At 39.3% G+C, this 27,041-nt stretch overlaps 2 protein-coding genes across 11 annotated transcripts in view; one reads left to right on the forward strand and one right to left on the reverse strand.

Moving 5' to 3' along the window:
- ZFP91 (ZFP91 zinc finger protein, atypical E3 ubiquitin ligase) overlaps positions 1-2,259 on the reverse strand; it is a 29,677-nt gene extending 27,418 nt beyond the window's left edge. Inside the window, exon 1 of one of the 2 annotated variants that reach the window (XM_030849318.3) lies at positions 1,807-2,259. In XM_030849318.3, coding sequence (XP_030705178.1) covers positions 1,807-2,150 — 344 coding nt within the window. In that variant the 5' untranslated portion in view covers positions 2,151-2,259. The remainder of the gene's footprint in view (positions 1-1,806) is intronic. The other variant, XM_030849317.3, reaches the window with a different exon arrangement.
- The window catches only part of LPXN (leupaxin), a 43,718-nt gene continuing 18,137 nt past the window's right edge, over positions 1,461-27,041 (forward strand). The window contains exons 1-5 of one of the 9 annotated variants that reach the window (XM_030849320.3): positions 2,337-2,422; positions 3,065-3,131; positions 10,677-10,834; positions 16,293-16,339; positions 24,366-24,465. In XM_030849320.3, the coding sequence (XP_030705180.1) occupies positions 3,116-3,131; positions 10,677-10,834; positions 16,293-16,339; positions 24,366-24,465 (321 nt within the window). In that variant the 5' untranslated portion in view covers positions 2,337-2,422; positions 3,065-3,115. Of the gene's footprint in view, positions 1,541-2,334; positions 2,423-2,474; positions 3,132-5,693; positions 5,782-10,676; positions 10,835-16,292; positions 16,340-24,365; positions 24,466-27,041 lie in introns of those variants that run through there. The other 8 variants (XM_060303171.2, XM_030849319.2, XM_030849323.3 and 5 more) reach the window with 8 other exon arrangements.

A 27,041-nucleotide genomic window follows, 5' to 3' on the forward strand; every position in this document is an offset into this window, starting at 1 on the left:
GTTAGGGAACGTAATAAACCATGACAGCCGGTAAAACTACCACTCTATGTATAATCTTAAGAGATCATTTCTATAAGTAAAGCTGGTGGATCAGTAGGAGGGAAACGTGGCAAGGAGATATAGGTATGGGTAGATGAAGATAAAAGGGAATTAAAAAAATATATTAAGATATTAACCTTCCTGTGTATGGTAACAGAAAAAGAATTAAAAATCCAATTTCACAGAATTTACATGAAAAAGACCACTACACACTAGTTTTACCTTTACCAAAGACATCACTGCTCAAAACAGTAACTTTTAGTAAATATTTCCTACATATCATGCTTTGTGTTAAGTGTTTCACAGGGTGTACTTAAGTCTCACAAACGCAGCTCATAGAGATTAACGTTATCGCCTATAGATAATAAAGTTGAGGCACGAGCAGTTTAATTTGTCCAAGGAATTTATATCCAAATAAGGCTAATGATATATCTCTTCAAATTTATGAGAATACAGAAGCTTAAATTTTCTGTGACCACGAAATTAATTTACAGCAATTAGAATCCTAATTGCAGCTGAACCATTTGTAAGTACATATTTTTGTTGTCCACAGAAATTTAGTTTACACAACTCTCTAAATTATGTTAATTTAAATAACATCTAATAATTTGAAAGCACATATAATACACAATAAACCTTTGAATTTTATTTCTCTTTCTGAGAGTCTTCTAAGACAAGCATGCCAAGGTCACAGACTTCACTCTTAATTTCATAACAGGAGTGTTCTAAATCTATCGGGTCTGTACAAGCAAAATATTGCCATGCTCTCTGCTGGGGAGGTAGGGTGGTGGTGGAGGTGGGGGGGCATTTAAAACTGATTTCTCCCCCCCACCTTCAACTTTCCCTGCTTTTACTAATTTTTTTCACTTGAAAGTCAAAAGACACAAATGCCTTCAGTAACGAATTCAATGGCTAATGTGACTGATTTCTAGAATTTACAAACACGTGTGCCTCAGTATTTTCAGCATAGAAACATTTTAATAAACAATTTAAAACATTTATATTTCTGATCATCTTAGTTTCTCTATGATCTCTAGGTAATAAAGAAATTACTTTCAGATTATTCTAATTTTTAAGGACTAAGTTCCTACATTAAAACATATGCAAAAACAAACACATAAGCTACTTGTCAAAAAAAATGAAAGAAAACACCACTCATCTTGTTACATGAAAGACTCTATACTTAAAAATGGCAAGCCACGTTTTACCCGACTACTAAGTCCCAGGTTTTTAAAACGAGTGAAAAGTGATGTGAAAATTCAGTAGAGTGAAAAAAGCTACATAACGATACTAGTACAACTGGCTCTTGAGCTAATTAATGGGACGGGGGGGGTGAGGGGAACGACACAATTTTGAAGGCTAAGATCTAAGCTCATGCTGTAGATTTCCTAATGGGGATGTGATGTAATACTGGAGAGCCGCCCTAAGCGGGAAAGGGATAGGCTGACAAAGGGAGCGCAGATGCCAGAGTGCGGGAGAAGCCTGAGGCGGCAGGGAAGAGGTGGGTCACTAAGGAGCAGAAGAAGTGTATCCTACAAAGGACGCCTTCAGGGAGTGGGGAAGTGGCCGGACAGACAGGCAAGGGGGGCGGAGGAAGCCAGAGAGAAGTGATAAGACCGCTAGGGAAGCGGCGTGACATCTGCCATGCGAGCCGGCAGGGGGCAGAGCAAGCAGTATGTCACGTGGAGTGATCGCTACGGGAGCCGAGAGGGTTGCGTGCGGGTAGAGGGGGGTCTTTCCCACCGCCTGAAAGACTGCGTTACTCACAGGAGTCGCGGACTCTTCTTGCCCTGAGCTGGAGACGGGGGCTTCGCGGCCTGGGACTGCTGCCCTGGGGCGTCGGGAGGCCTGGCGCTGGGGCTGCTCCTCCGCCGGCGGGGATACTCGGCCTTCCTCCGGCGGGACACAGCGGCGGCGGCGGCCGCAGCGGCCCGGCCCCGGTCCCGACCTCCCCTCAGCACGCGGCTGCTAGTGGTCCCCCCAGGGGCCGCCGCCGCCGCTTCAGGGGGCTGTTGCTGGGGCTCCTCCGGAGCCGCCTTGGCCGCCGCCGCCTCTCCCCCTTCCTGGTCCTGCTGCTCCGGGGGTCTCGGCTCTTCCGTCTCCCCCGGCATCGGGACTCGTCCGCCCCCCACCCCCTAGTCCCAGGCGGTGGAGGCGGAGGCGGCGGCGGCCGCGGCGCTGCTCCCCCCGCCCCCCGGAGCGACCGGCTCACTCTCACTCGGCGCTCCTCGTTCCCCCCCTCCCCTCCGCCCGGCTCCGAGGGCGCCCCCCCCACCCCCTGCCACTCAAGGCCTTCTACCGCAGGCGGCGCGCGCGCGCCCGCCACAGACGCGCAGCGGACCAATCGGAGAGGAGGAACGGCTTCTTCGCCCCGCCCCCCAAGGTCTCTCACGCAGCGGCGTACCGGTTCCCTCCCCCACCCCTCCCTTCAACCAATCAGGAAACGGCTCCAAGGGAGCGCGCGAGGTTTTCTTCCCCGCGCACCCGTTCTCACCGTTAAACGGCTGTGTCTCGCGACAATGCCAAAATGACCTTTCTCCCCCACCTCCGGAGCTCAATGCGCGCTAAGGGCAGTGGGAGGGGCAGGTCTCGCGAGGAGGTTGGTGGGAAAAAAACGCACCTCTTTCCCCGCCTCGCGCGCACCCTGGAATGGCTGCGCGCGCACCTGCCTCCCTAAGGAGCCGCTAATGCCCCAAGGGCTCTTTCTATCCTTCTTCCTTAAGCCGCGGAAGTAGCCTCGGCGTTCTTCTGCCCCCACCCCGATCCCACTTTCCTGTCTGTAGCCTTTCTGTCCCCAGCGCCGCCAGGTCTTGCGGGGAGAAGGGGGAAATTTTTTTGAGCTGTCGCTTCTCCTTTAAGAAAAAAAGCCCCGTCGGCTGCCGGATGAAAGTCTCTGAAAAAATGGCGGCGGTAGGACAGAGGCGGGGTCGTGAGGGCAAGGAGGACCCGCCTTTTGGCGCATGAGCATGGTTAACTTGCCCAGGGGCATCCTGGGAAATGAAGTTCAACTTATTCTACGCCTTAGGAAAAAAGATACGGAGCCAGAGGCGGAGAGGATGCTGGGAGTGTTTGACTGATGCGCGATGGGAAAGGTAGTTTACTCTTTTCGAATTTACTCTTCCGGGGAGGCAGTGTTTCCGGGTTAGGCCTCAACGCCTGCGTAGATCTGACCACAATTGTGGGCCCAGTGGCTGGTGGGGTTTGCCTGGCAGGGTTTTCCGTAGTTTCGTACTTGGTGTTGGCGAACCATTTGTAGGGTGGACACGTAATAGCCCTCATCTTTGTCTGGTTAGGTGGCACCTCATCTGGGACCGCTTAGCGTTTATATCTGCAATATTCGTCTTTTGTGTCTGACCCACTAACCTGTGAGCGTCTGGAGGTCAGGGATTGAATCTGGTTCCGTTGGATCCTAGGGGGGCTAGCACAATTCCTACCACTCATTTGATACTTAATAAAAGTTTGTAGAAGTAATTGTAGAATTGCTTTTTTACTAGATGTTGTCGGGGCCGAGGAACTGGTATCGGCTGCTTAACTTGGCTGTGGTCCCTGGGCTGGAAGGAAGGGAGGTGAAGGGTTGTTAGCGTGACCTACCCGGAAAACTGAAGGCCTCCCTCACACTCCCCACCCTGAAACCATCTGCTTCTGCGGTTTTTAAATGTTTCTGCTGCACAGGAAGCATGGTCAGAATAGCAGCTTTGTCAGAAATTACTTTTCTCTCCGCTAGCATGTGAAACTAAATTGCCCTAACGCATCAAACGGGAGTTTCCGTTTGCTTGTCTCCAAGTTGCATTTGGTGATGGCTGTGAGCTTTTTGCGTTGCTTCCTTTTTTCCTTTCATCCATTATAATCGAGGAGCGATTTGCAGGAACAGTTCTTACCCCTGGAAACTAAAGCATCCGGGGTTAAAAATCTCCAACGTAAGTGAATGGAAACAAGATCTCGGAATCCAGTTCTAAATTTCACATTAATCATTTAGTTAAACTGCAGATGGAGTCCAATATCTGCAAGACAAATGCTGAAGAGCATTTTTCCTTCCAGGATTTTGGCTCAGTTACCACTTCAGATTGGGCAAATGTTCGTATTCTCTGTTGAGTGTTTTGCACTTTCATGCGGGTAACGGCATTTCAGTTGTCAAAACTGTTGAGCATAGTGTGGATGGGAATTTTTCAAACCTATGTTTGCAGTGAGCAGACTTTTAGAATGGCACTGACATCCAATGGCTGCTCAAAGTAATGCAGAGATGGGATCTCCTTTACATTAAAAACATTTTTTTAAAGTCTTAGAGTCACAATGGAATGGAGAATGAATGATTCCTTTAGATTAACCTTAAAAAGACCACTGTGTTGTAGAGGAAAGATTACAGGCTTTGAAGTTAAATCTGTTATAGTAAGTAACAAAGCCACCTACTAATTATATTATCTTTAGCAAGTTTCTATTCTTTGTATCTATTTAACCACTGGTAAAAATGGGGATAATATCTATTTCACAGGACCGTAATTTTAGTTCTTTATGTACTGCCTTCTCATAGTAGGCCTTTTGTAATTGTTTTGTTTTATTCAAGGTGAATAAAATCACAGTGGTTAAAAAAAAAAAGTGAAAGTTAACCTCAGTGTCACTTTTTAGAGAAACTAAGACAATATAACTAGGCAGGAATTGTGCTTAATCGAGAATGTCTGCAGCTTAGAACCTGGTGTCTTAAATCTTCCAGTTTCATTCTTCATGACCCCTATAGTTGTTTGCATTTTGAACCACTGAAATAAACTTGGCCCTGAGAATCCAAATGTGAACCTGGTCCTGAGAATCCTGTTCTGCCTTTTTTTTTTTAATCTTTTTATTCTTTATTGGAGTATAGTTGATTAACAATGTTGTATTAGTTTCAGGTATATAACAAAGTGATTCAGTTATACATATACATGTATCTATTCTTTTTCAAATTCTTTTCCCAATTAGGTTGTTACAGAATATTGAGCAGAGTTCCCTGTGCTGTACAGTAGGTCCTTGTTGGTTATCCATTTTAAATATAGCAGTGTGTCCATCCCACACTCCCTAACTACCCCTCCCCACCAATACCCCTCTGGTAACCATAAATTCAGTTCTCTAAGTCTGTGAGTCTGCTTCTATTTTATAAATAAGTTCATTTGTATCTCTTTTTTTTTTTCTGCCTTTAATGGGTTGATGATCTATTCAGAAAACCAGGTAAGCACAATTTCTGGATAATTAAGCAAAATGAATTGGGTGCTAGTTAACTCTGATGGAAATTTTATGAAGGAGATTGTGCTTCCGTGGTCCCTCAGGGGAAAAAAAAATCAGATTCCATCATGCACAGTTACAGCAGGATACCCACACTGGGCAAAAACACAAGTGCAAATCTGCTATTCCCATGAATTCAAAATGAATCCAGGCACATAGTAGGTTCTCAAATTTTGCAAAACTAGTTTTGATTCTTATCACCCTGGCCGATGCACAGCCAGAACTCAAATCCAATTACTCACCTTTTATGTCAGGCTCATTTTTTAAAACTCTGACCTACAAAAAAGAAAAAAAAAAAAGAAAGAAACTCACCAAATCAAATCAAAAGAGAGGAAGTGCTAAGCAAATACAGGAACCAAAAAGGGTTATAGAGGCTGCTTCACGCTGGCTCATTCAGTTCCTTTGCGGTCCTCTTCTTCAACACATGCCAAAACAGTTCTTCACAACCTGTGGTACCAGAGCATCTTGGGTGTGTGACGATGGAAGAGTTGGGTGAGTGAGGAGCTTCTTGGAGGAGAAACTCTGAGGGAATGAAGACTTGGCTGCCATCTCCATGTGTGGTGGGGTATACTTCTAGCCAGATGGAGGATAGTGTTGGAAAATTTTATTTTCACTTCTTTCCTGACCTCAGGCCAACCAAGAGTGAAGCATGAGGAACTATGTTATTTTGGGGAACTATGGGTTTGCTGTTTGCAGAGGCACAATAGGCAGAGAATTTGGTGCTAACCACAGAGTAAACGCTGCACAAATACTTTGGGGCTGAATTGTGATTGAAATTGTCATTTTATTATGAGCATTTTGCCTCTTGGGGGCTGCTGGAGATCATAGGGTGATCACAGAGTTGGCAAGTTCAGAGATGTGATTTGGGGGGAAAAAGAAAGAAAAAGGAGGGGGGTTAAAGGGTGTTCTGAGAAGAAATAGAATAGAAGTACAAGAATGAGGGATTCGCAAAGGTTGGAGAAAGGCCAGAGCAGTTTCATTTGTTCCATGGTTTAGTATTAAATAAGATACAGCACTATTACTCCAGTGCTTTCACTGCTAAGATGTTTATTGAGAGCAATTCTGAAGGAACAGATTACCATGGCCTGCAAATATGATACCTCCTTCCACTCCAAAGCAATTGAAACCAGCAGTGAAGCCATTGACCACACTGCTCAGAGAGATCCCTGATTTCAAACCTTTGGAGTAATGTAAGGTCTGTCATTCTTGGGACTCATTCCATATCTTTTGCCAACTTTTGTTGCTGTCATCCTTACTAACACTGAGTCACCTTTACCCAGTGTTCACGCTGCATAATTACACGGTGTCCTGGGTTTTTGTATGTTTGGGGTATGTCAAAAGTGCCAATGACAACAATAAAAAACATCTTGCATGTTGTCTTTATAAAAAAAATGTATTTTGAGGGCTTCCCTGGTGGCGCAGTGGTTGAGAGTCTGCCTGCCGATGCGGGGGACACGGGGTCGTGCCCCAGTCCGGGAGGATCCCACCTGCCGCGGAGCAGCTGGGCGCGTGAGCCATGGCCGCTGAGCCTGCGCGTCCGGAGCCTGTGCTCCGCAGCGGGAGAGGACACAACAGTGAGAGGCCCGCGTACCACAAAAAAAAAAAAAAGTATTTTGAGAGCTGGAGGAGTAGAGGAAGGAAGGAAGGCAAATTACAGGAGGGAAGAGATGTTAATGAGAAGGAGAAGGGTATTTAATGTTTAATAAATATTGAACTGTTTTGGAAATAAAGTCTGTTTTGATAGTTGGAGTAGAATATATTTTGGATTTGGGGTAGACTCCCAGTTCTTATCCTGTGTGAAGGTTGGAGAAGTTCACATTTCTGTACAAGTTCCTCCAGAGTCCAGTTCTGCTTTTTTATTTTAGGGCTACCTCATGGCTTTAATGTAGGTAATCGGCAAGGGGAGTAATGCTTATTCAGTGTAGCTTATTAAGCTACATTTGTACATATGTTAATCATTTTAGTGTTCCAAGCAACCTTCTGAGATAGGTTTTATCCACTGTTTTTTTTCAAATGAAAAAACTAAGAAAAACAAAATAACTTGTTCAGTGTCACTCTTAGGAGCATCTGACACCAAAACCGATTAAGTGACAAGGTGTTCTCCCATTTTAGCAGTTTGTTGGCTCTGGTGTTCCAGCCAATAGGATAACCCAGATAATTTAATATTTTTTTAAAAAGTAGATTTGTGCAGTTTTGCATTTCCTCAGCAGGATGAATGGTAGAGAAATTTGGTCCAGGAATGTGGAAAGTACCAAGTGGCCTGGAAGGTAACATTCATGTATGTTATCCAGGTGGCTAAACATCATTAGGCTGTTAATAGCTACACCTCAATCGCTTCTTCAAATTGTCATCGGCTCAATAACCACCCAAAAGACTTAGGGTGGGTGTTTCCTCTCCAATGTGGAGAAATAGCATGGAGGACAAGTCAGCCCAGGCGGGCCAATATTTCCTCTCTGCAGTACTGCCCCCAAGGTTAGTAGTTTATATCCACCCAGAAAGTCTTACTTAAACCCTCATTACATGGGGATGCTAGATAAAGGGGAAGCGGGAGCAGACTCTGGCTCTGAGTGAAGTCGTTACAGTCTAGTGAGACCTTCAAGACACCTCACTTACTTCCCTTCCTGTGAATGTTGACACTGTTTGATTTCCACAGATGAGGCGCTATGAAAATGGACTGCAGCGTGTTCAGTCTGATACCCCCTACCCTGCACCAGTAATCCCATATTTGTCATGCTGAAATTAGGCATCTTCAAATCACAGCATCTGGCCAAAAGGGAGATAATCTCGGGGTGTTGGTGATATGTACACTCATAGGAAACAGGAAGAGAAAGGCCTGTTAACTCATGACCCAGAAAGGAGTTTTAGTAACTCTGGTTAGCTGGCGCTTCTAAGGGTAACCTTCTACTCCTAGTGGTATTGTTTGCTTCTCTTGCAGAGGGTCTTCCCTCTCCCCTCATCTTTATTGTAAATGCCTTTTTTTTTTTTTAAGATTTAATTTTATTCATTTTTGGCTGCGTTGGGTCTTCGTTGCTGTGCTCAGGCTTTCTCTGGTTGTGGCTAGAGGGGGCTACTCTTAGTTGCGGTGCGTGGGCTCTAGGCACGCAGGCTCAGTAGTTGTGGTGCACAGGCTTAGTTGCTCCGCGGCATGTGGGATCTTCCTGGACTAGGGATCGAACCCGTGTCTCCTGCATTGGCAGGCAGATTCTTATCTGCTGCGCCACCAGGGAAGTCCCAATTTTTTATTTTGAATCCAAGAGGAACCATGACTTCTGTTTGGAGCAAAGCTTAAGAAATAGAAAAGAAAGAAGCTATATCTTAATAAAGGGCTATAGAATAAAAATTTGGAACTCAGAGATTTGGCATTCAGTTTGGCTAGTAAAGTCCTGAGAGAAAAAGTTTTACTTTCTATTTCTACCTTACTTTTTCTTTTCTTTCCTCTTCTTTTTAAAAACCTTTTATTATAGAGAATTTTAAAATTTACAGAAGGAAAGAAAATAGTTAAAGAGATCTGATGTACCCATCAATCACCTTAAACAATTATCAACTCTTGGTTAATCTTATTTCATGTATACATCCACCCATGCCTTCCATTCCTAGATTATTTTAAAGTGATTTCACACATTGTATCATTTCATATGTAAATATTTCAGCATAAATATATATATATACATTTATACAAATAACCATAATACCATTATCATATCCATAATATCCTTAATAGTAATTTCTTAATGTCATGAAATACCATTATCACACCCAAAATATTAACAGAAATTACTTAATATTATCAAATATCCTATCACAACTAAAATAAGTTAACAGTACTTACTACTTATTGAATTTTCAGTCACTGTTCAGTATTACTAATTGTTTCTTTCTTTGTTTGGATTTTGCTTGTTTATTTAAGAATCATACATTGAAATCGGTTGTAAGTCTCTTATGTCTCTTTTAACCTATTGGTTCCCCCTCTATCTCTTCTTTTCCATTACAGTTTATTTGTTGAAGGATCATTTGCCCTGAAGAGTTTAGCTCAGTTTGCTTATCTCTAAAATGGTGCATAAAATTCATTATATTTGTGAGCTAGATTCTTGAGAAAGATCTGTAGAGGATTTCATTTGTAAGAAATGTTTAGATCTTTTCTTATGCCATTAAGAAATACCCATCCCCGAATATCTGAAATAAAATCTTTTTTTTAATGACCTGTAAAGTTCATTTTCCTCAGCTGAAGACTTTAGAGCTAGGCAGATCCTTAGAAATAATATAATCCAGTGTTTTGCAAAGTTGAAAAACTACAATCTGTGGTAAGATATCCACTGGAGATCTACTAGTGGGTCTCGATCCGCAATTTAAAAAAATACTGTTGTGATACAACTGCTTTATTATGTAGACGAGGAGACAGCTTCAGAAAGGAAAGTGTCGTGCCAAGATGATCCAGAGAATCCACATGGGAATGGGGTCTGGAAGTTTTGACTTTCAGGGGCCAGGGATCAGGTAGCCCAGGATAAGCCGGGTTCTGCACTCAGTAGCAGTGTGGCCTTAAACAAGGTATTTGTCTCTTTCTTAATCTACAAAATAAGGACAATGCTATCACTTGCCTCAAAGCATGAGGATGACTAAATATATAAATATATAATTAAATATATAAGAAGTATATACACTCCTGAGCACAATGCCTGTCCTGTGTTAATTTTATTATTAATATTAATTTCCTCAAAACAGAAAGGTAACAGTGTAATACTCATACAATAAAGTCCATTGGTTTTTCCCAAGAAAACTACGAGAGAAACAAATCTCAGCTGTTTGGATTGCAGCATCTTGCTTGACTTTGCAACATCTGTTTCCCCTCTAATCCCTTTTTCTCCCCACACCTTAAATGACAGAATACTTATACTTTGCTTGGAGAATTTTGTTATGTGCTGGGATATAAGAAAAAAAATTATCAGGATTAAGAATAAGTTTTACTGTACAGGTATGTTTTGGAAAACTGTAATATAATTGCATATATTTTTCAATTGGGAAAAAATATGTAGCATTTACATTTTTCTAATTGGAGATCTTCATGGGTGATCCACTCTAAATAAATGATAAAAATGAACATGCTGCAATATAAAAAGACAAATTGTACAATAAGACTATGAAATTGAATGCAACCGTAGGAAATAAGAAGCAGGCTACAGTATGCAGAGGGCATTAAACATCTCCTGGTAGAATAGACCATATTCTTGAAGTCAAATAAGGAGTAAGGGAGGATGTTTGAATTTAGCCTTCTCTTAAGACCCAAGAGAAGAGGGAGATGAATGGAGGCACAGTGGGGCTATTTAAGAGGATAATTTTTCCAGAAAATGTACATATTCTATGTCATGATTCCCTTGTATCTTTTGATATAGATGCCTTGTTGGAGGAACTGGAATACTCCACCCTCCAGGAGAGTGATGAATACTCCAACACAGCTTCTTCTCCCCTGGATCAGCATTCCAGAAAGGAGAGTAACCATGCTGAGATCTCAAGTGCCCCTTCCATTCCGGATGACTCAAGTCCCTTTCCGGTAACTTTTCATTTATTGGAGTACCTTGAATATAGATATTTGAGTGCATTTCTGGAAATTAATTGTATCTTACATAAAATGATGCAAAAGGAAAATCATATATCCAAGAAAGAGAAAAGAATTACTCAATGATAAGTTAAAGGTGGTTGTTTTCAGAAAGAAGAGGAGAATGGAGAAAAATCATCATAAAAGAATAAACCTTTGAGAAATTTTTTTTTTTTTTTCCCCTGAGGGCCTGGTAACAGGCAGAGTATTCCCTAATTCACTTGGGATATTCTGATATCACCATCTGGGTATCAGAGATGCATGTTGCAGTTTGACTGGACTGGCACTCAGTAAGGCCAGAGGAGAGGTCACCTGGGCAAGGCCAGGCAGCAGCTCAGCCAGATCTTCTCAGGATTTTTTAGGATAGCCACTTTCCAGCTCTTATTTTCTGCTGAATATATTAGGAAATTGAATTAGTATATCTAGAGATGACGAAGCTCTAGGGAACCATCACAAACAAACTAAACTTATAAAAGATTATGTATAAACCCCCCCCAGAAATCCAATTTATTAATTTCTGGGTAGAGCTTAAACTATGAAGTAGAACAGATACTAGTATTTGCTGATATATGTATTCCCTTCCTATGGATAAGTCTACATGCATCTACTTTATGATCAGAAGGTTACTTGATGAGAGTGGATTAGTGTAAGAGGAATTAAGTAGGTGCTCTTCATAGCTGGTGTTTCTCAACTATGATATTCTGATTCATCCTTGTACACTAAAGGAAATCACTAGTAGCACAGACTTGAAATTTGAGCCTATGGGTAGGTTTCCATTTTAACTGTTCTTCCTTCCAGCTACATACATACAGTTTTAAGGACACACATTTATCTCTCTACTAAGGAGCTATTGTCTTTGTTCTCACTGTGAGATTATAGCCATAGATTCCTAACTGATCCCCTATCCTGACCGCCCCCCTGCAATTTATTCTCCAAAAAGCAGCCAGGATAATCCTGTAAAACTTAAATCAGATCATCTTATTCTTCTACTCAGAACCCCAAGATGAATTCTCATCTCATTTGGAATAAAAGCCACAGTCTTTACACTGACTTTATGGGGTGACCTACGTCTTGGTTCCCTTGGAGGAGCCTGGGTTTATGCTTATTTTCTTGACATCCTGTTACTGACTTTACCTTTTACCCCAGATTTTCCATTTTTTTTGTGTGTGAAATCTTTAAAATTAGTATTTGCATTAAAGTAAACCAGCATGGATTACTAGACCTCCATTTGGTTCTTCTGGCTTCTCTCACAGTCTCATGTAGTAGCATATAAAACACACGTGCAGTGAACAGAGTTCTTATTTTATTGTAGCTGGATCTAAAAGACTAATGACCACTTGTCTCTCATTTCCTGATCTTGATAAGACAAAATCTAACTGACAGCTCCCTTTGAAGGATAATATGCAAGGTGCTGGCCGTTAAAGCTAAGAGTTCAAGCACAGCCGTCAGGGGCAGCTAACTCCTCTGGTCTCAGGTGGTGGCAGGAAAAACCTTGAGGTTTTTTTTTTTCCCCTGATGGCCACTTGGTATAGCACCACTCATGCTGTGCTGTGGTCCATGTGGTGGTCTGTGAGATGCAGGGAGCCTCTTCAGGGTCAGAAAGAAATATGGGAAATTGTGACTTAAGGTCATAGAAGTTGTGTCTAGGAAATAGAGGCTGAGCATTCTTGCCATAGAGTACAGTATAATCTAAATGTTCTTGTTAAATCAGTTTTGTCACTAATTGTATATTAAAGCTATAACTGTTAGTTTTATTATTTGGTAATGCTTTTAAATTTTGCAACAAACCAAACCAAAAACCAAACCAAACCAAAACCAAAACTGCACGTTTAATTGTCTCAAGAAACTTGGCTCAAACCAAAACCAAAACTGCACGTTTAATTGTCTCAAGAAACTTGATGATGGGACTTCCCTGGTGGTGCAGTAGTTTAGACTCTGCACTCCCAATGCAGGGGGCCTGGGTTCGACCCCTGGTCAGGGAACTAGATCCCACATGCATGCCGCAACTAAGAGCTTGTGTGCTGCAACTCAGGAGCCCATCTGCCACAACTAAGACCCAGAGCAACCAAATTAAAAAAATAATAAAATAAAATAAAGTTGATAATGGATGTATAATCTAAGTATTTGTTAACGTTTACCATCCACTGTGGGGGGAATAGAATTATCACTGTCCATTTGAAAACCACAAGACACAACTATGGGGAAGAAGCATCAGGATCTACTTCAAAAATTAATGTCTAATTTAAGAAGAATGGGCCAGCAGATGATATTTCAATATGTGAAGCTGCAGGAGGTATGTTTACATGTCATTGAAAAGCACACCTTTCCATTTGGATCAAATTACTCTTCTAAATTAATTTTGCTCATTTTCAATTCCAAGTTTTCTTGTGCTTGTAAGTAAAGTGAATTAGTGATGATTAATTAATTGATTCCCTTTGCAAGCCATCAAATAATACCAGATTAAAAATAATAATAATAATACCAGATTAAATCAATTAGAGACCTCAATTAGAAAATTTAATTTCAAAATGGTTTAATTTTTACATCCAATTCAAAGAATCAAAGCAAAATATTTAGAAGTTCATTCTTTTGTCTAAAATGAGATTGTTAATGCCATTGTAAATTTAGTTGAAAAGTTCAAGAATGGAGATAAAATGTTGTTTTGGGCGGGTGATAATACTAATACAGATTTTGGTGGAGCAGAGCAGAGTGGTAAAATCAATGTTCTTACATACTTAAAAGCCTATGGAGCAGATATGTACTTGGAATTGGTTGTGATATGCACAAAATTCATGACTGCATCCAAATAAGCTTTAGTATCCCACCAATCAAGATAGAAACTGCAATTGTTAAAATTTACAAATTATGTATGTATGTATATTTGTACACAATCAGAGTATATATATAGCTCATCTACAAAACTTTTGTGACAGAAGCTCTTGTTGAATGTAAAAATATATTAGCGTGGCTGTATGTATTTTCTCTCTTCATTGCCTGTGAGCCTGAGCCTTTGAAAAACCACTTTGTAAAGCAGCCTAAATTTAGGCCACATTATGTGCAGAATCAGTTGGAAATATTTAATCAAATTATTCAATGAATGTAGCATGAAAAGTCAGCTTTTGAAGTTTTTAACAAGTTGCAATTATGTGAAACAAAGCTTACAGAAAGGAAGAAGCTCACATTTCTCCCTACAAAAGCCTGGGAGGAATTCAACAAATCAAAAGATGAGAGTTCAAATGGTTTAATTACCTAACTTGAAAACCGTGCTTTGGAAACATCTTGACTTTGATGGACCTCCTGATCTTAATTGGATAAATTTATATTCCCACCAGAATGGGATGAAATTGTAAAGGCCTGTGATTTTGCAGTATCTACATTTGATGAAGTGTTAAAAGGCATCACAAATAGAGACAAGAGCTCTGTCCTGTAAAAATATTATTGAAGAAAGGTGGGCCGAATGGAGGCAGAAATACAGCACATGTGAAAATATTGGAGCTGAAATAATTACACATTTTAATATAAAAAATAGAATTCAGAATATCTTCCATTTAGCAGAATCTGCTCTGAACTTATAGGTTCATCAGCATCTGGAGAGAGAATATTTTCTCAGTTGAAACTATTATGGGCTATGGAGAAGCAGTGTTAACAATTTCAAATGTACTAACCATAAAATGAAGCTTTGTAGAGGATTGCAATTTTATAAAAAATATAAAAATAAATAAGATCATATTGAAAAGAAAGACATTTTTCAGAAAAATTTTCACATCACAATGTTAAAGGCAACAATGGCTAAGTAGCCAATTAAGGTATATATAAATATATCTATATCTCAAGAATAATTATTTACTTATGCTATTTTTAAATGTTTCAATAATCAATATGAAAGGTTTAAATTTTTTTGGCTTTCATGTTCATAGCTGTGTGTCATTTAAAAATATTCTAGAAAATTTTATTTTGAATAGAATTAGTTTATTGGTTCACCAATATAATAAAATAAAATTTTTGGTCCATAAATACATATTTAAATAATTAATGTAATATTAATTATTTTTTAGTCCCCTCTTTCACTCTCACAGGTGTCCCAGTTTGAATAATGAATTATATGGTCACCCTACTTGCATGACTTGGCCCCTTATACTCTTTGCCCCTATCTCACTGGTTCACTCGCCTCCTATCTGTTCCATAGATGCTGCAGGGTGCTGTCTATCTGGATCATGTTACCGTTGATATCTGCATGCTTCCCTCACCCCCTATAAGCCCTTGTCCAAGTGCCCCTTTCTCAGTGAGTCCTTCCCCAACCAATATATTTATAAATGCCATCCCTCCCCCATTTCTTATCTCCTACCCTTCATTAATTTTTATTTTTTTTTTTACATATTAATTTATTATCTGTTTCTCACCACCATAATGTAAGGCTCAGGAACCATTTCTGTTCCTTTGTTTTGTTTTGTTTGTTGACTCCTGCATCCCCAGCCCTGGCACATGACAGGCACTCAATAAATATTTGTTCGTAAAATAAACTACTGGCCAACTACCCTTTAGAGTCACTCATTATTTCTTTTGGTATGTTAAATTTAATTGTGTTATAGTCTTCCCCTAGACACCATCCTGTCTAGTTAAAGGGGCTTTGCTCTGACTCATTTTGTTTGTTTTATGGTTCTTTTCTGAGTACCATGACTTCTCTATGTCAGTGCTCTTAGGGCAGGGAGGGGGACACCGTATTTGTTCACATGCCAGCTACTGTGCTTAGAATTTGGCCTTTCTCTGTGGGATGACTGGTACTCCTCTGCCTTGTGAAAGGAGATTTCAGAGATAGGCTAGTTATCGTCCCCTTTAGAAGCGAAAAACATCTTCTAATTCTGGGTGTAGATAAGTACCAACATTTTTTTTTTATTTAAAAAATTATTTTATTGAGGTATAGTTGATTTACAATGTTGTGTTAATTTCTGCTGTACAGCAAAGTGATTCAGTTATACATATATATACGTATTCTTTTTTGTATTCTTTTCCATTATGGTTTATCACAGTATATATATATATATATTTATTTATTTATTTATTTTGTGGTACACGGGCCTCTCACTATTGTGGCCTCTCCCGTTGCTCCGGACGCGCAGACCTAGCGGCCATGGCTCACGGGCCTAGCTGCTCCACGACATGTGGGATCTTCCCGGACCGGGGCACGAACCCATGTCCCCTGCATCGGCAGGCAGACTCTCAACCACTGCGCCACCAGGGAAGCCCCACAGTATATTTTTTTTAACATCTTTATTGGAGTATAATTGCTTTACAGTGGTGTGTTAGTATCACAGGGTATTGAATATAGTTCTCTGTGCTATACAGTAGGACCTTGTTGTTTATCCAGCATCCAACAGAAATTCATTCTTTCTTCTCTTTCACTTATATGTCTTAGGTGCAGCTCGTGTATGCTACCAAAATCCAGGAGCCCCATGTCCACAGGTATTTTTTAATTAAATATTAAAAAAATTAAGTTTATTAGATAATTGTTATCACCTGTGTTTGGACCATAATTTGCTTTGTAGGTGTTTATTATTAGAATTCCTACTACCCTCCCCCTCTTTACATGATCTGTGAGCGGAGGTGGATTTCTGCCCAGCTGACTTGGCACTTTCTCAAGGAGCCTGGCTTTTAGATGGGTTGTCCAGGCTGGAGGGCTCTGCTATTTCCTTTACCACCTGAAAAAGTGTAAATAGTCCAAGTCACCACAGATGTTTCGGCCCAGCCATTTCAGATATCATGCTTCAGTTCACAAAAGAGAAAACACCTAAAGAAATTTCAGCAGGATGCCGACAAAATCAGACCTAGGATCAGGGCTGCACTAAAACAGTGTGTCTCCATGGAAGATTAATGAATATATACTTCTTTCCATATTTGCTCAAAATGTATTTAGTGATGGAGGGATTTCCTTTTAATAAAAGTTACATATTGAAACAGATCCACTTACTAAATTATCTCTTCTGGCCAAAGCAGAATTGACAGTCTAAAAAAATTAAAAGGCCACTTTTCCTGTCTCTCTTCAGTTATAGCTTGCAATTTTTTAAAAAAAGTGAGACAGCATTCTGGGAAACAAAGTGTTGAAAATGTAGATAGTAAAGGTCCGTGCTTGGTGAAGAGTACCACACCACATGTTACTTGGTTTCAGAATTGCAACCAATAGTGCACACACGGTGTAAAAATAAGGGAAGGACCTGTGCTATCTTTTGAAGTCTTTTTACAACTCCCCACTTTAAGTCACTTTCTACTTTGATGGGAGTGAAGCCAGTTTACTAATACATATGCCAGCTTATTCCAGTTCTAGGAAGCTGCCTGGTGGGCGTGTCTCATAGGCCTTCATGTCTCTCCCCCTTGTAAAAAAATGAAAACAAAGCAAAACAACAACAACAACAAAACAGTACCTGGTACAAAATGGCTCTCAGTTAATATTGATTTTTTTTTAATTGAGAAAACCAAGACTTTAATGGAAATACTAATAATCACAGGAACGTATACGATGAGAACCAGCCCAACCAACAGCCATTTTCCTGTATATCTGGCATTGTGATCGGTTGATGGCATGCCAATGGTAACTTATTGACACCCCCTCCTCTGTAGTACAAATCTGTGATCTATTTCCCATCAGACCCCTTTCTCCCTCTTCTCTTGCTCTGCTCTGTACTCCAGGGGAGCTGAACCCTGCAGGTTGGGTTTTTCAGGCTCCAGGGTCTGTAGGCTTTTACTGGTTTCAACCAATGGGAGGCACTGTGGAGAGACTGGAGGGTGAAAGGCAGGGAAATTTAGGGCCTTTGCTCCCCCAATCTCTCTCTCCACAGTGTCTCTGTCAGCAGTTTTATCTACTTTTATGGCTTCAGCTGGAGAAAAACAGGTCTGCGGTGGTTCCAGTTTATGCCTGTTAACCTGGGCTCCTGGGCTCTGGTAACTTTGCCTCTTTGCTTTGTCCCTTTGGCCTCATGGCTTCCTGCTGTAGCTAATCTCTGGGTTCCCTCAATTTTTCTGTTTGCTTCTTAGCTCTCCCATCACCTGTGTAATCAAATTTCTGGATTAACTTCCTTCTTCTTACTCCTAGTGTTTGTATTTTCCTGAGTGGACCTTGATCGATGTACTTAACCATTACTGAATGATACTTATTGTGTAGATCTGAGTGGGAGAGTGATATGAAATCCAGGTGGCCTAGTAAATATGTAATGGACTGATGCAAACCCGAGGCTGGTATAATTCAGAGCCAGCAAGGCTCACGTGTACAGATGAAGCATGAGACACAGAAACAAGATTCCTGCATTGTTTCCAGCATTTCCTCTGGCTTGCTTAAATTAACCAAACATTAGTTTCAACTTTAAAAGTACCAATACCTTGAAATACTAGTCATGAATATAACAATATGATAGTATTTGGAAATGTATCTTTTATATGAACAGAAAGAATTTTGGTAAGAATAGGGAGGGAGACTTCATAAAAATATTGCAGAGGAATGAATGGGGAAAAAAATTGAAGCCCCTCAGTTGAGAAGTCTGGATTTTTTTAAACGCATCTCTTGTATTTGTATTATTAAAACCTCTGAGTAATGAAGTTGTTGCTGATGGCATGCTAAGCGCCTGTATCATCTTCAATAGGTCTGGGGACAAATCAAAGGAGCTCTGATTTGAGGTTTCTCTCTTTTCACAAACGTTTCCTGTAGTGAGGCAAACATCAACTCTTCAAGGTCTCTTATTTCTTATTTAGAAGTTTATATTGTTGACTCAATTACTCTTAGGGTATTTTGGCAATGATCTGTTTCTCTTTATACACTGCACTAGGAGTCTAGTTAGAAACCAGTAAGAGTTCTTTCAATAAGCACAAGTATACCCCACCTGTGAGATGGACAGGTTTTTATGATCATACAGACCCATATAAGAAACTACATTTATTCTACACTGGGGCACAGGGCAGAAGAATGTGTTCCCAGTCCTGCTGCCTTTTGTATTTCTAAGACACATGCCTGTGGCGGCAATTACTAAGGGATTATGCCTGAAAAGAGTTGTGAGAGAGAGCTCCTCTGTACTTTGTTGGAAGCCTCCAAGAACTAAATCAGTCACTTGTAATCAGTCATCTGACCATTTTTGTTCTTAGATTAAACACCCCTACTCCAAAAAAACAAAAAAACAACCCAAACTTATGTGGGGCAGGAGGCCATGTTGTACCTAAAAGGCAAAGTCTTTTAAGAAGGGAAGAGATCCACTTCCTCCTAAATTTTCCTTGTTAAATGCTCAAACTGAGTCAGTAGCAGGACATGTTGTACCCAAGAGATAGTCTTTTTTTCTTAAGAGAGGAAGATAAGCATCTTCCTTCTAATTTTTCCCTAGCTGATAAATACATAAAAATAAGTAAAATAGTAAGACTTTGTTGTCATTTTTGAAAATATATTTAGTGAAAGACGTAGAATATTTGGTTTTATTTGTTGCTTTGTGTGTGTGTGTGTGTGTGTGTGTGTCTCTGTCACACACACACACAGTTTGGTGGGTTGTTAGCTAAGCTTCTTGGTTAATGTTGATTGCAAACATTATTCCAGAGTCAGTTACCTATATAACCCAGTGATTCCACTTCTCAGAGTGTACTCTATGGAAATAAATATCAAATATTTATGTAGCAGTGTTGATTATAACAGTGAAAATCAGAAGCAATCTAGGTGTCTAACAATAAGTGATTGATTTAATAAATTATGACACATTATGCATTTGGAAACTATATAGCCTTTATATATCATTTAAAAAGATAATTTAGTGATAGAAAACACAAGCTTCACAGTCTGCAGGCCCAAACTCTGTTATTTGCCATCTGTATTGGGTAGAGCAAAGTTTTTAACTTCTCTAGGCCCCAGTTTTTTCATCTGGGAGTGATAAAACTTACCTTTAAGGTTTTTATGAGGATTTAAAGAGAACATGTGTAAAACCCTTTACAGAGTGCCTGGTGTAGTATACACACTCAATAAATGTTAACTATTACGTTTGCAAAGATAAGAATGTGCATAAGGATATGGAAAAATGTTAACTTTAAAACATGAAAAAAACAGTAATATTCAAATTTTCTAAAATCATACACAATCACAGAAGAGTGTAAAAGTATAAGCCAGTATGGGGAGGGGGAAGGGTAAACTGTGACAAAGCGAGAGAGAGGCATGGACATATATACACTACCAAACGTAAGGTAGATAGCTAGTGGGAAGCAGCCGCATAGCACAGGGAGATCAGCTCGGTGCTTTGTGACCGCCTGGAGGGGTGGGATAGGGAGGGTGGGAGGGAGGGAGACGCAAGAGGGAAGAGATATGGGAACATATGTATATATATAACTGATTCATTTTGTTGTGAAGCTGAAACTAACATACCATTGTAAAGCAATTATACTCCAATAAAGATGTTAAAATGAAAAAAATAAATAAATAAATAAATAAAATAAAAAAGTATAAGCCAGCATGTCTAGAGAATTAACTGCCTCTCAAAAGGCAGATTATGTGTGGTTTAGTTTTTTCTTTGTATTCCTCTGCAGTTTTAAAATGTTCTACATTTAACATATTAATTTTATATTTAAAAATAATTTTAGTAGGACTCACAACAGTGTAACTGTATTAATGTAGTATATGGAAGGTTGTTTATGGAATCGTTATTTATGAATGTGTGCATGTGTGTATAACTAAGATACACGTGAGAATTGTACTGCTGATGCCCCATCTGCCACCCCTACCGCCTCACCTGTTTTCATCATTGTTTCTTTTCTAGTATAGAGGACCTTTGTTTTGAAAATACAACTTCATGTACACAATTATTTTATAAACTCACATATATAAAAAGTCAGAGAGGTATCTTCTGCTTAATATTGCTGTAAACTTAAAACTGCCCTAAAAAATAGTCTTTAAAAAAAGTCAAAGAAGGGACTTCCCTGGTGGTCCAGTGATTAGGACTCTGTGCTTTCACTGCTGGGCCCGCGTTCAATCCCTGGTTGGGGAACTAAGATCCCGCAAGCCACACTGGCACCACCAAAAAAAAAATAGTCAAAGAAATGTGAGATATACAGGGTAAGATGTGAGACCACCTCCAGTAGAGTCTTTCCTCCCACCACCTAATTACCAGCTCCTTAGGTAACTGTGCCGGTAGGTATGTCTTCTTACAGACCTTTGTGTATGCATATTCATACTTATGTATCTGTGCTTTTAAAATTACATAAATGGAAGGATATTTTTCATACTGTTCCGGGCCTTGCTTTTTTAAGTTAACAATATAAATTAGAAGTCTTCCTTAGTTCATAAAATTCTATGTCGGCATTCTTTTTAGCACCTGCAGGGTTATTCTATAGCATGGGTGGACCATAATTTATTTGACTGTATTTTCATTTAGTTTAGTTTCAATTTGCTCATAAAAACTATTCTGTTTTTGTGTTTTAAGGAATGTTCTCGTACTTATATCTTTATAGATATGTCCAATTTTTCTGTAGGATAGAGTCTTAGAAGTGAAATTGCTGCATCCAAGGGTATATGCATTTGAAATATTGATAGATGCTGCGTTGCAAAGGGTTTTATAATTTATAATAATTTATGTAGCTACCTGTAATATATGTAAATATATCTGTGTAGATATAACCCTGACTTTTGCCAACACTGCATATTGTCAGTCTTTCAAAACTTTGATTCATGGGGAAAAAATGGTATCTCACCATTTAATTTCCATATTAAAGATTGAGATTGAGTATATTTTTATGTAGTAAACATTCAAATTTCTTTTTCTGAAACTTACTTTTTAAAAAATCCTTAGCTCAGGTTTCTCTTGGGTTATATTTTTACTATTGATTAATCAACTTTTAAATATTTGAATATTGTTTATGTTTTAAATATTTATTCATGTTAAATTTTTTAATACTATCTTTATCACTATGTTTTCTTTTTTGACATCACTTCAGTTTTATGCCTTTCTTAGGAAAGTCTTTATCACTCCAAATTATTAAAAAATCCTCCATTTTCTTCTAGTATTTTTGTTTAAACATTTATATCTTGAATTCATTAAAAACACATTTGTGTGTACAGTGTGTTAGGGATCTAAATTTATTGTGTTCCAAATAGGTTATCATGTACCTTGATTCTAATAGTCTGTTTCTGATTATTTGAAATGCCATGTTTACCACATGCAAAGTGCTCATAGGTACCAGAGTCTGTTTCTGGGTTTTCTAGTCTACCCTACTTTTGATCTACTTGTCTGTTTCTTTACCAACATCACACAAATTAAATTATTATCACTCTATAGGATACCGCATCTACTGGGACAAGTTATCCCTGTTTGTTTTGGGTTTTTTTCCCTTCAAAATTGCCTTGAGTGTTCTCGCTTGTATTGAATTTTAGCATCAGCCTATGAACTTGAATAATTTGGTTATAATTTTTGTATGGATTACATTGAATTTATAGTTTAATTGGGAGAAACTGACATCATATTATGCATCTTTATTTAGGTAGGTCTTCTTTTTAGTGATTTTTCTTCATAGAAATCTTACACATTTCTTGTTAGATTTATTCTTTAATACTTAATATATTTTTTTCTTAGTATTGTGAACACATTTTTCTCCTCATTGGATTTTCAAATCAGTTACCCCTGGTCTATAGGAAAGACACTAATTATTTCATTTTATTCTTGTATCTTGTAGCCATCCTGATTTTTAAAAATTCATTATAATAGTTGTTATATCATTTATCTCTCATTTTCTAGGAATATTATTATATATTTAAAAAGAGTGAGAGTGCTTTACGTTTTTCTTTAAAATATATAAAACTCTTATTTTTACTTTTAAATGCATTTGCTAATGCATTCTGGAATAATATTGGAGACTAGCAATGACAGTAGGAGCCTTGTCCTCCTCTTCCCTTAATTAGAAATGTGTTTAGTATTTGACTATTAAATATGAGGCTTGTTATAGATTTTTATAGACATATTTTGTCAGGTTATGGAATTTTTCTTCTCCTCGATCTTCAACAACAGGAATGGTGGTTAAATTTGTTTTCAATTGCTTTTCAGTACGTCTCAATATGTTTATAAAGATTTTCTCTTTCTCTGTTAGTATAGTGAATTATAATAATCCTTTTTGTAATGTTGAACCATTTTTGGATGACTGGTGTGCACACTACCACACACACACACGTACACCATTCTGTCTTTGGTTTTAGTACCAAGTTTCTGAGATATTCATTGAACCTATTGGGTGATTTTTCCATATTTTATTATGTACTTGGTAATTTATACAACGCTCCCAAAAAGCTGTTAGTTTTTTTGGCTTGTTTTCTGTTTAATTGATTTATGCTTTTATTCCTTCTGTTTAATTATTATTTTATTTTTTATTTTTTGCGAGTCTTGGGTTGGATGTTTCATTTGCTTCTGGTCTTTTTTATTTTTCAATATTGCACCTAAGTCTATTTATATTTTTCCTTTCAATAACATTTTGCTTTCAACTCTGAAGAGCACGTGTGATTTTATAGCTATTTCTAAATAGTTTGAAAATTGTTAATTTTTTCTTTCTCCCAAGAATTACTTAGAATTACTTTTTTTTTACTTAAGTAGATAGAATATGGTCTGTATGATTTACTTCTTAGAATTTATTAGACTCTATTTTGTGTCCTCACATGTGGATCATTTTACTAATGATTATGCAGGTATTTGAATAAAAATCTGTTTACTGTTTCTGGGGCCCATGGACCAATGTCTTCTCTGTATTTATTTATTTTTATGTATTTTATATATTATATAAATGTTATTATATGTTATATAAATATATATTAAACATATAAATATATAGTATGTATATTATATATTTATTTTTTGTCTTTCACTTGACAGTAACTGAAAGAAGATATAATACTTTATAATTTTATTTTATTTTATTATTATTATTATTTTTTGCAGTACACGGGCCTCTCACTGTTGGTGGCCTCTCCTGCTGTGGAGCACAGGCTCCGGACACGCAGGCTCAGCGGCCATGGCTCACGGGCCCAGCCGCTCCGCAGCATATGGGATCTTCCCGGACCGGGGCAGGAACCCACGTCCCCTGCATCGGCAGGCGGACTCTCAACCACTGTGCCACCAGGGAAGCCCTATAATTTTAAAAAGAATGCTGTTAAAATAAAATATACACATTGGACCGTGGTCTTCAAACTCTTTTCAGAGGCTGCCTTTTTCCTGGTCGTTGGGGGAGAATGGCCACCCAGCTATAGGTCCGGCACTTGTCTTCATGCACTTGAGAACAATAGGCAGTTTTTGAGACAACCAGAGGGAGACATGGAGACAAAGGCAGGGAGACCTTGTTCAGATGTTTAGTACCTAGTTTTGAAAAATAGTCTCTGTCTCTAATTTTAGTCATATCTAAGGGGTTAATAGTTAAAACTGCATTTTCTGGTATTTTATACATGGCCTAACATTTATTTGAGTTTGATGTGTTGGTATGATTTTTTGTTTTCTCCCTATAGTGAGGTCCAGGAGCCAAAGGAATCACCACCACCTCCTAAAACCTCAGCAGCTGTGCAGTTGGAGGAGCTGATGGCCCACCTGTGTGAAATGCAGACCCAGGTGAGCACAGTCCCTGCGATACAGCCTTCAGGGTCTTATCTCTGTGAACTCAGCTCTGCATTCCCCCTTGAGAAACTCTCCTAAGTCATTATTCATTTTGCCATACTAAATTTAATTCAATGGATGAACTCAAATTTGTACTATGTATTTTTTTTAAACTGAAGTATACTTAATTTACAATATGTTGTATTAGTTTCAGGGGTACAGCAAAGTGATTCAGTTGTGTGTGTGTGTGTGTGTGTGTGTGTGTGTGTGTATAACTGATTCTTTTCCCTTATAGGTTATTACAAAATATTGAGTATAGTTCCCTGTGCTATCCAGCAGGTCCTTGTTGGTTATCTGTTTTATATGTAGTAGTGTGTATATGTTAATCCCAAACTCCTAATTTACCCCCCTTTTACCCCTTTACCCCTTTGGTATCCATAAGTTTGCTTTTTATGTCTGTGGGTCCATTTCTGTTTTGTATATAAGTTCATTTGTATCCGTTTTGGTTTTTTTTTTTTTTTTTTTTGCAGTACGCGGGCCTCTCACTGTTGTGGCCTCTCCCGTTGCGGAGCACAGGCTCCGGACGCGCAGGCTCAGCGGCCATGGCTCACGGGCCCAGCCGCTCCGCGGCATGTGGGATCTTCTCGGACCAGGGCACAAACCCGTGTCCCCTGCATCGGCAGGGAACTCTCAACCTCTGCACCACCAGGGCAGCCCTGTATCAGTTTTTTTAAGGTGTATTATCTGGACATAAAAGATACTGTGATATGGGTTCTGATCTCAAGGGGCTTGGAGTGTGCTTGATAAAATGAGGCATAAGACTCTGTGACACTTATGGAATAAAAGAAAGATCGTTTGCCACTAAAGCTGGATGAAGTGTGGAAGGGCTGTTAAAGAGAACCCCCTGAGTGGGATGGAGGAGACCCGTGGGAAAGCTGGGTCAGGGCAAGGGAGAGCAAAGTGTGGCTTTGACAGTAGGAAGGATGAGTCCTAAACTCATACTGAGATAAAATCTGCCCCCTTGTTCTAGTCTCCAGAGCATGGGTGGCAAGCTCACTGACCTGGCAGGGAATGGAACTGACATAAATGGACCTAAGAATTTATTAAGGGAATTATCATCTAGAATTCATTCTTTTTTAAAACTATTTTATGTTGGAGTATAGTTGATTAACAGTGTTGTGTTAGTTTCAGGTGTACAACAAAGTGATTCACTTATACATATACAGGTATATATTCCTTTTCAAATTCTTTTCCCATTTAGGTTATTACAAAATATTGAGCTAGAATTCTTAAGGTAGAGAATCCATCCATTCTGAATTGGTTGGGGATATGATATGCACCCATGAAATGACTATGAAATAATTTCAGGGCAGTGTATAAAAATGTGTGTGATTGGAAGGGCAGGAAGCTTATCTCTGTGGCTCACCTTTGGACTTCCAATGCCCAGCACTGTTCCTGATACATTATGAATAATGCGTACTTATTAGAGGGACAAATGAATGAATATCAGAAACAAGGTTTCTTTAATGTCTGCAGTAAAGCTGGGTGCATTCCTCATTGCACTGTATATCTGAAAATACTAGAAAAAAAATCTTTCTACTTTTTACATACCCTTTCAAAAGTATTCTGGAATATACCAGCAAATAGCTATAGATGTAAATGTACGATGTGTAGCTATAGATACATTATTGTGTTTTTACTTAGGTACTTTCAGGCCTTTTCCATGTTAACCTTTTGAACACTACTCTCTTCAGCATTAACTAACATTATATAAGAGAGGAGGAAGGAAATGTGTCATATGATAAGATTCTTGAAGGGAAATGAGCATTTTGGATTAGTGAGGTAATGTGAGGTTATTCCAGGCAGTAAAAAGTGGATAAGTAGAGGCGTGAAGGCAGACAGTAACAGATCACATTCAGGAGACTGCAGGGAACCTGGCTGGCTTTAAACAATGGAGGCTTTTTACTGAGGAATAAAAGATGAGATTGGAAAGGTAAAGCGAGGGCAGTGGATGGGAGACTTTGAATGTCCATCTGATGCTGCAAATTCCATGCTGGAGGGGCTTCCCTGGTGGCACGGTGGTTGAGAGTCCGCCTGCCGATACAGGGGATGCGGGTTCGTGTCCCGGTCCGGGAAGACCCCACATGCCGCGGAGCTGCTGAGCCCGTGAGCCATGGCTGCTGAGCCTGCGCATCCGGAGCCTGTGCTCGGCAACGGGAGAGGCCACAACAGTGAGAGGCCCGCATACCGCAAAAAAAAAAAAAAAAAAAAATTCCATGCTGGAAGCAATGGTGAATCATTGTAGTTCTCTGATCAGGAAGTATTAGATAGATGGTTGCAGTAGCCCAGTTGGAAAGGAGTTGAGAGAGATGCAATCTCAGGACAAGAGTTGACGAAGGATAAGTTGGGCAATTTGTAATTTGTTCTGTTTTGTAATTTGAGGTTTTTCCTTTGAACGTTTTATAATAACTGTTCTGGAGTTTTGCTTTAATAAATCCAATCCATCAGCAAGTCTTATCTGACAACTTCTCACCGCCTTCTCCACTGACACTGGTCCAAGTCATTTCTAGTTTGAGCTGTTAGAATGGTCT

The sequence above is a fragment of the Globicephala melas genome, chromosome 8, assembly GCF_963455315.2.
Source record: "Globicephala melas chromosome 8, mGloMel1.2, whole genome shotgun sequence".
NCBI lineage: Eukaryota > Metazoa > Chordata > Mammalia > Artiodactyla > Delphinidae > Globicephala > Globicephala melas.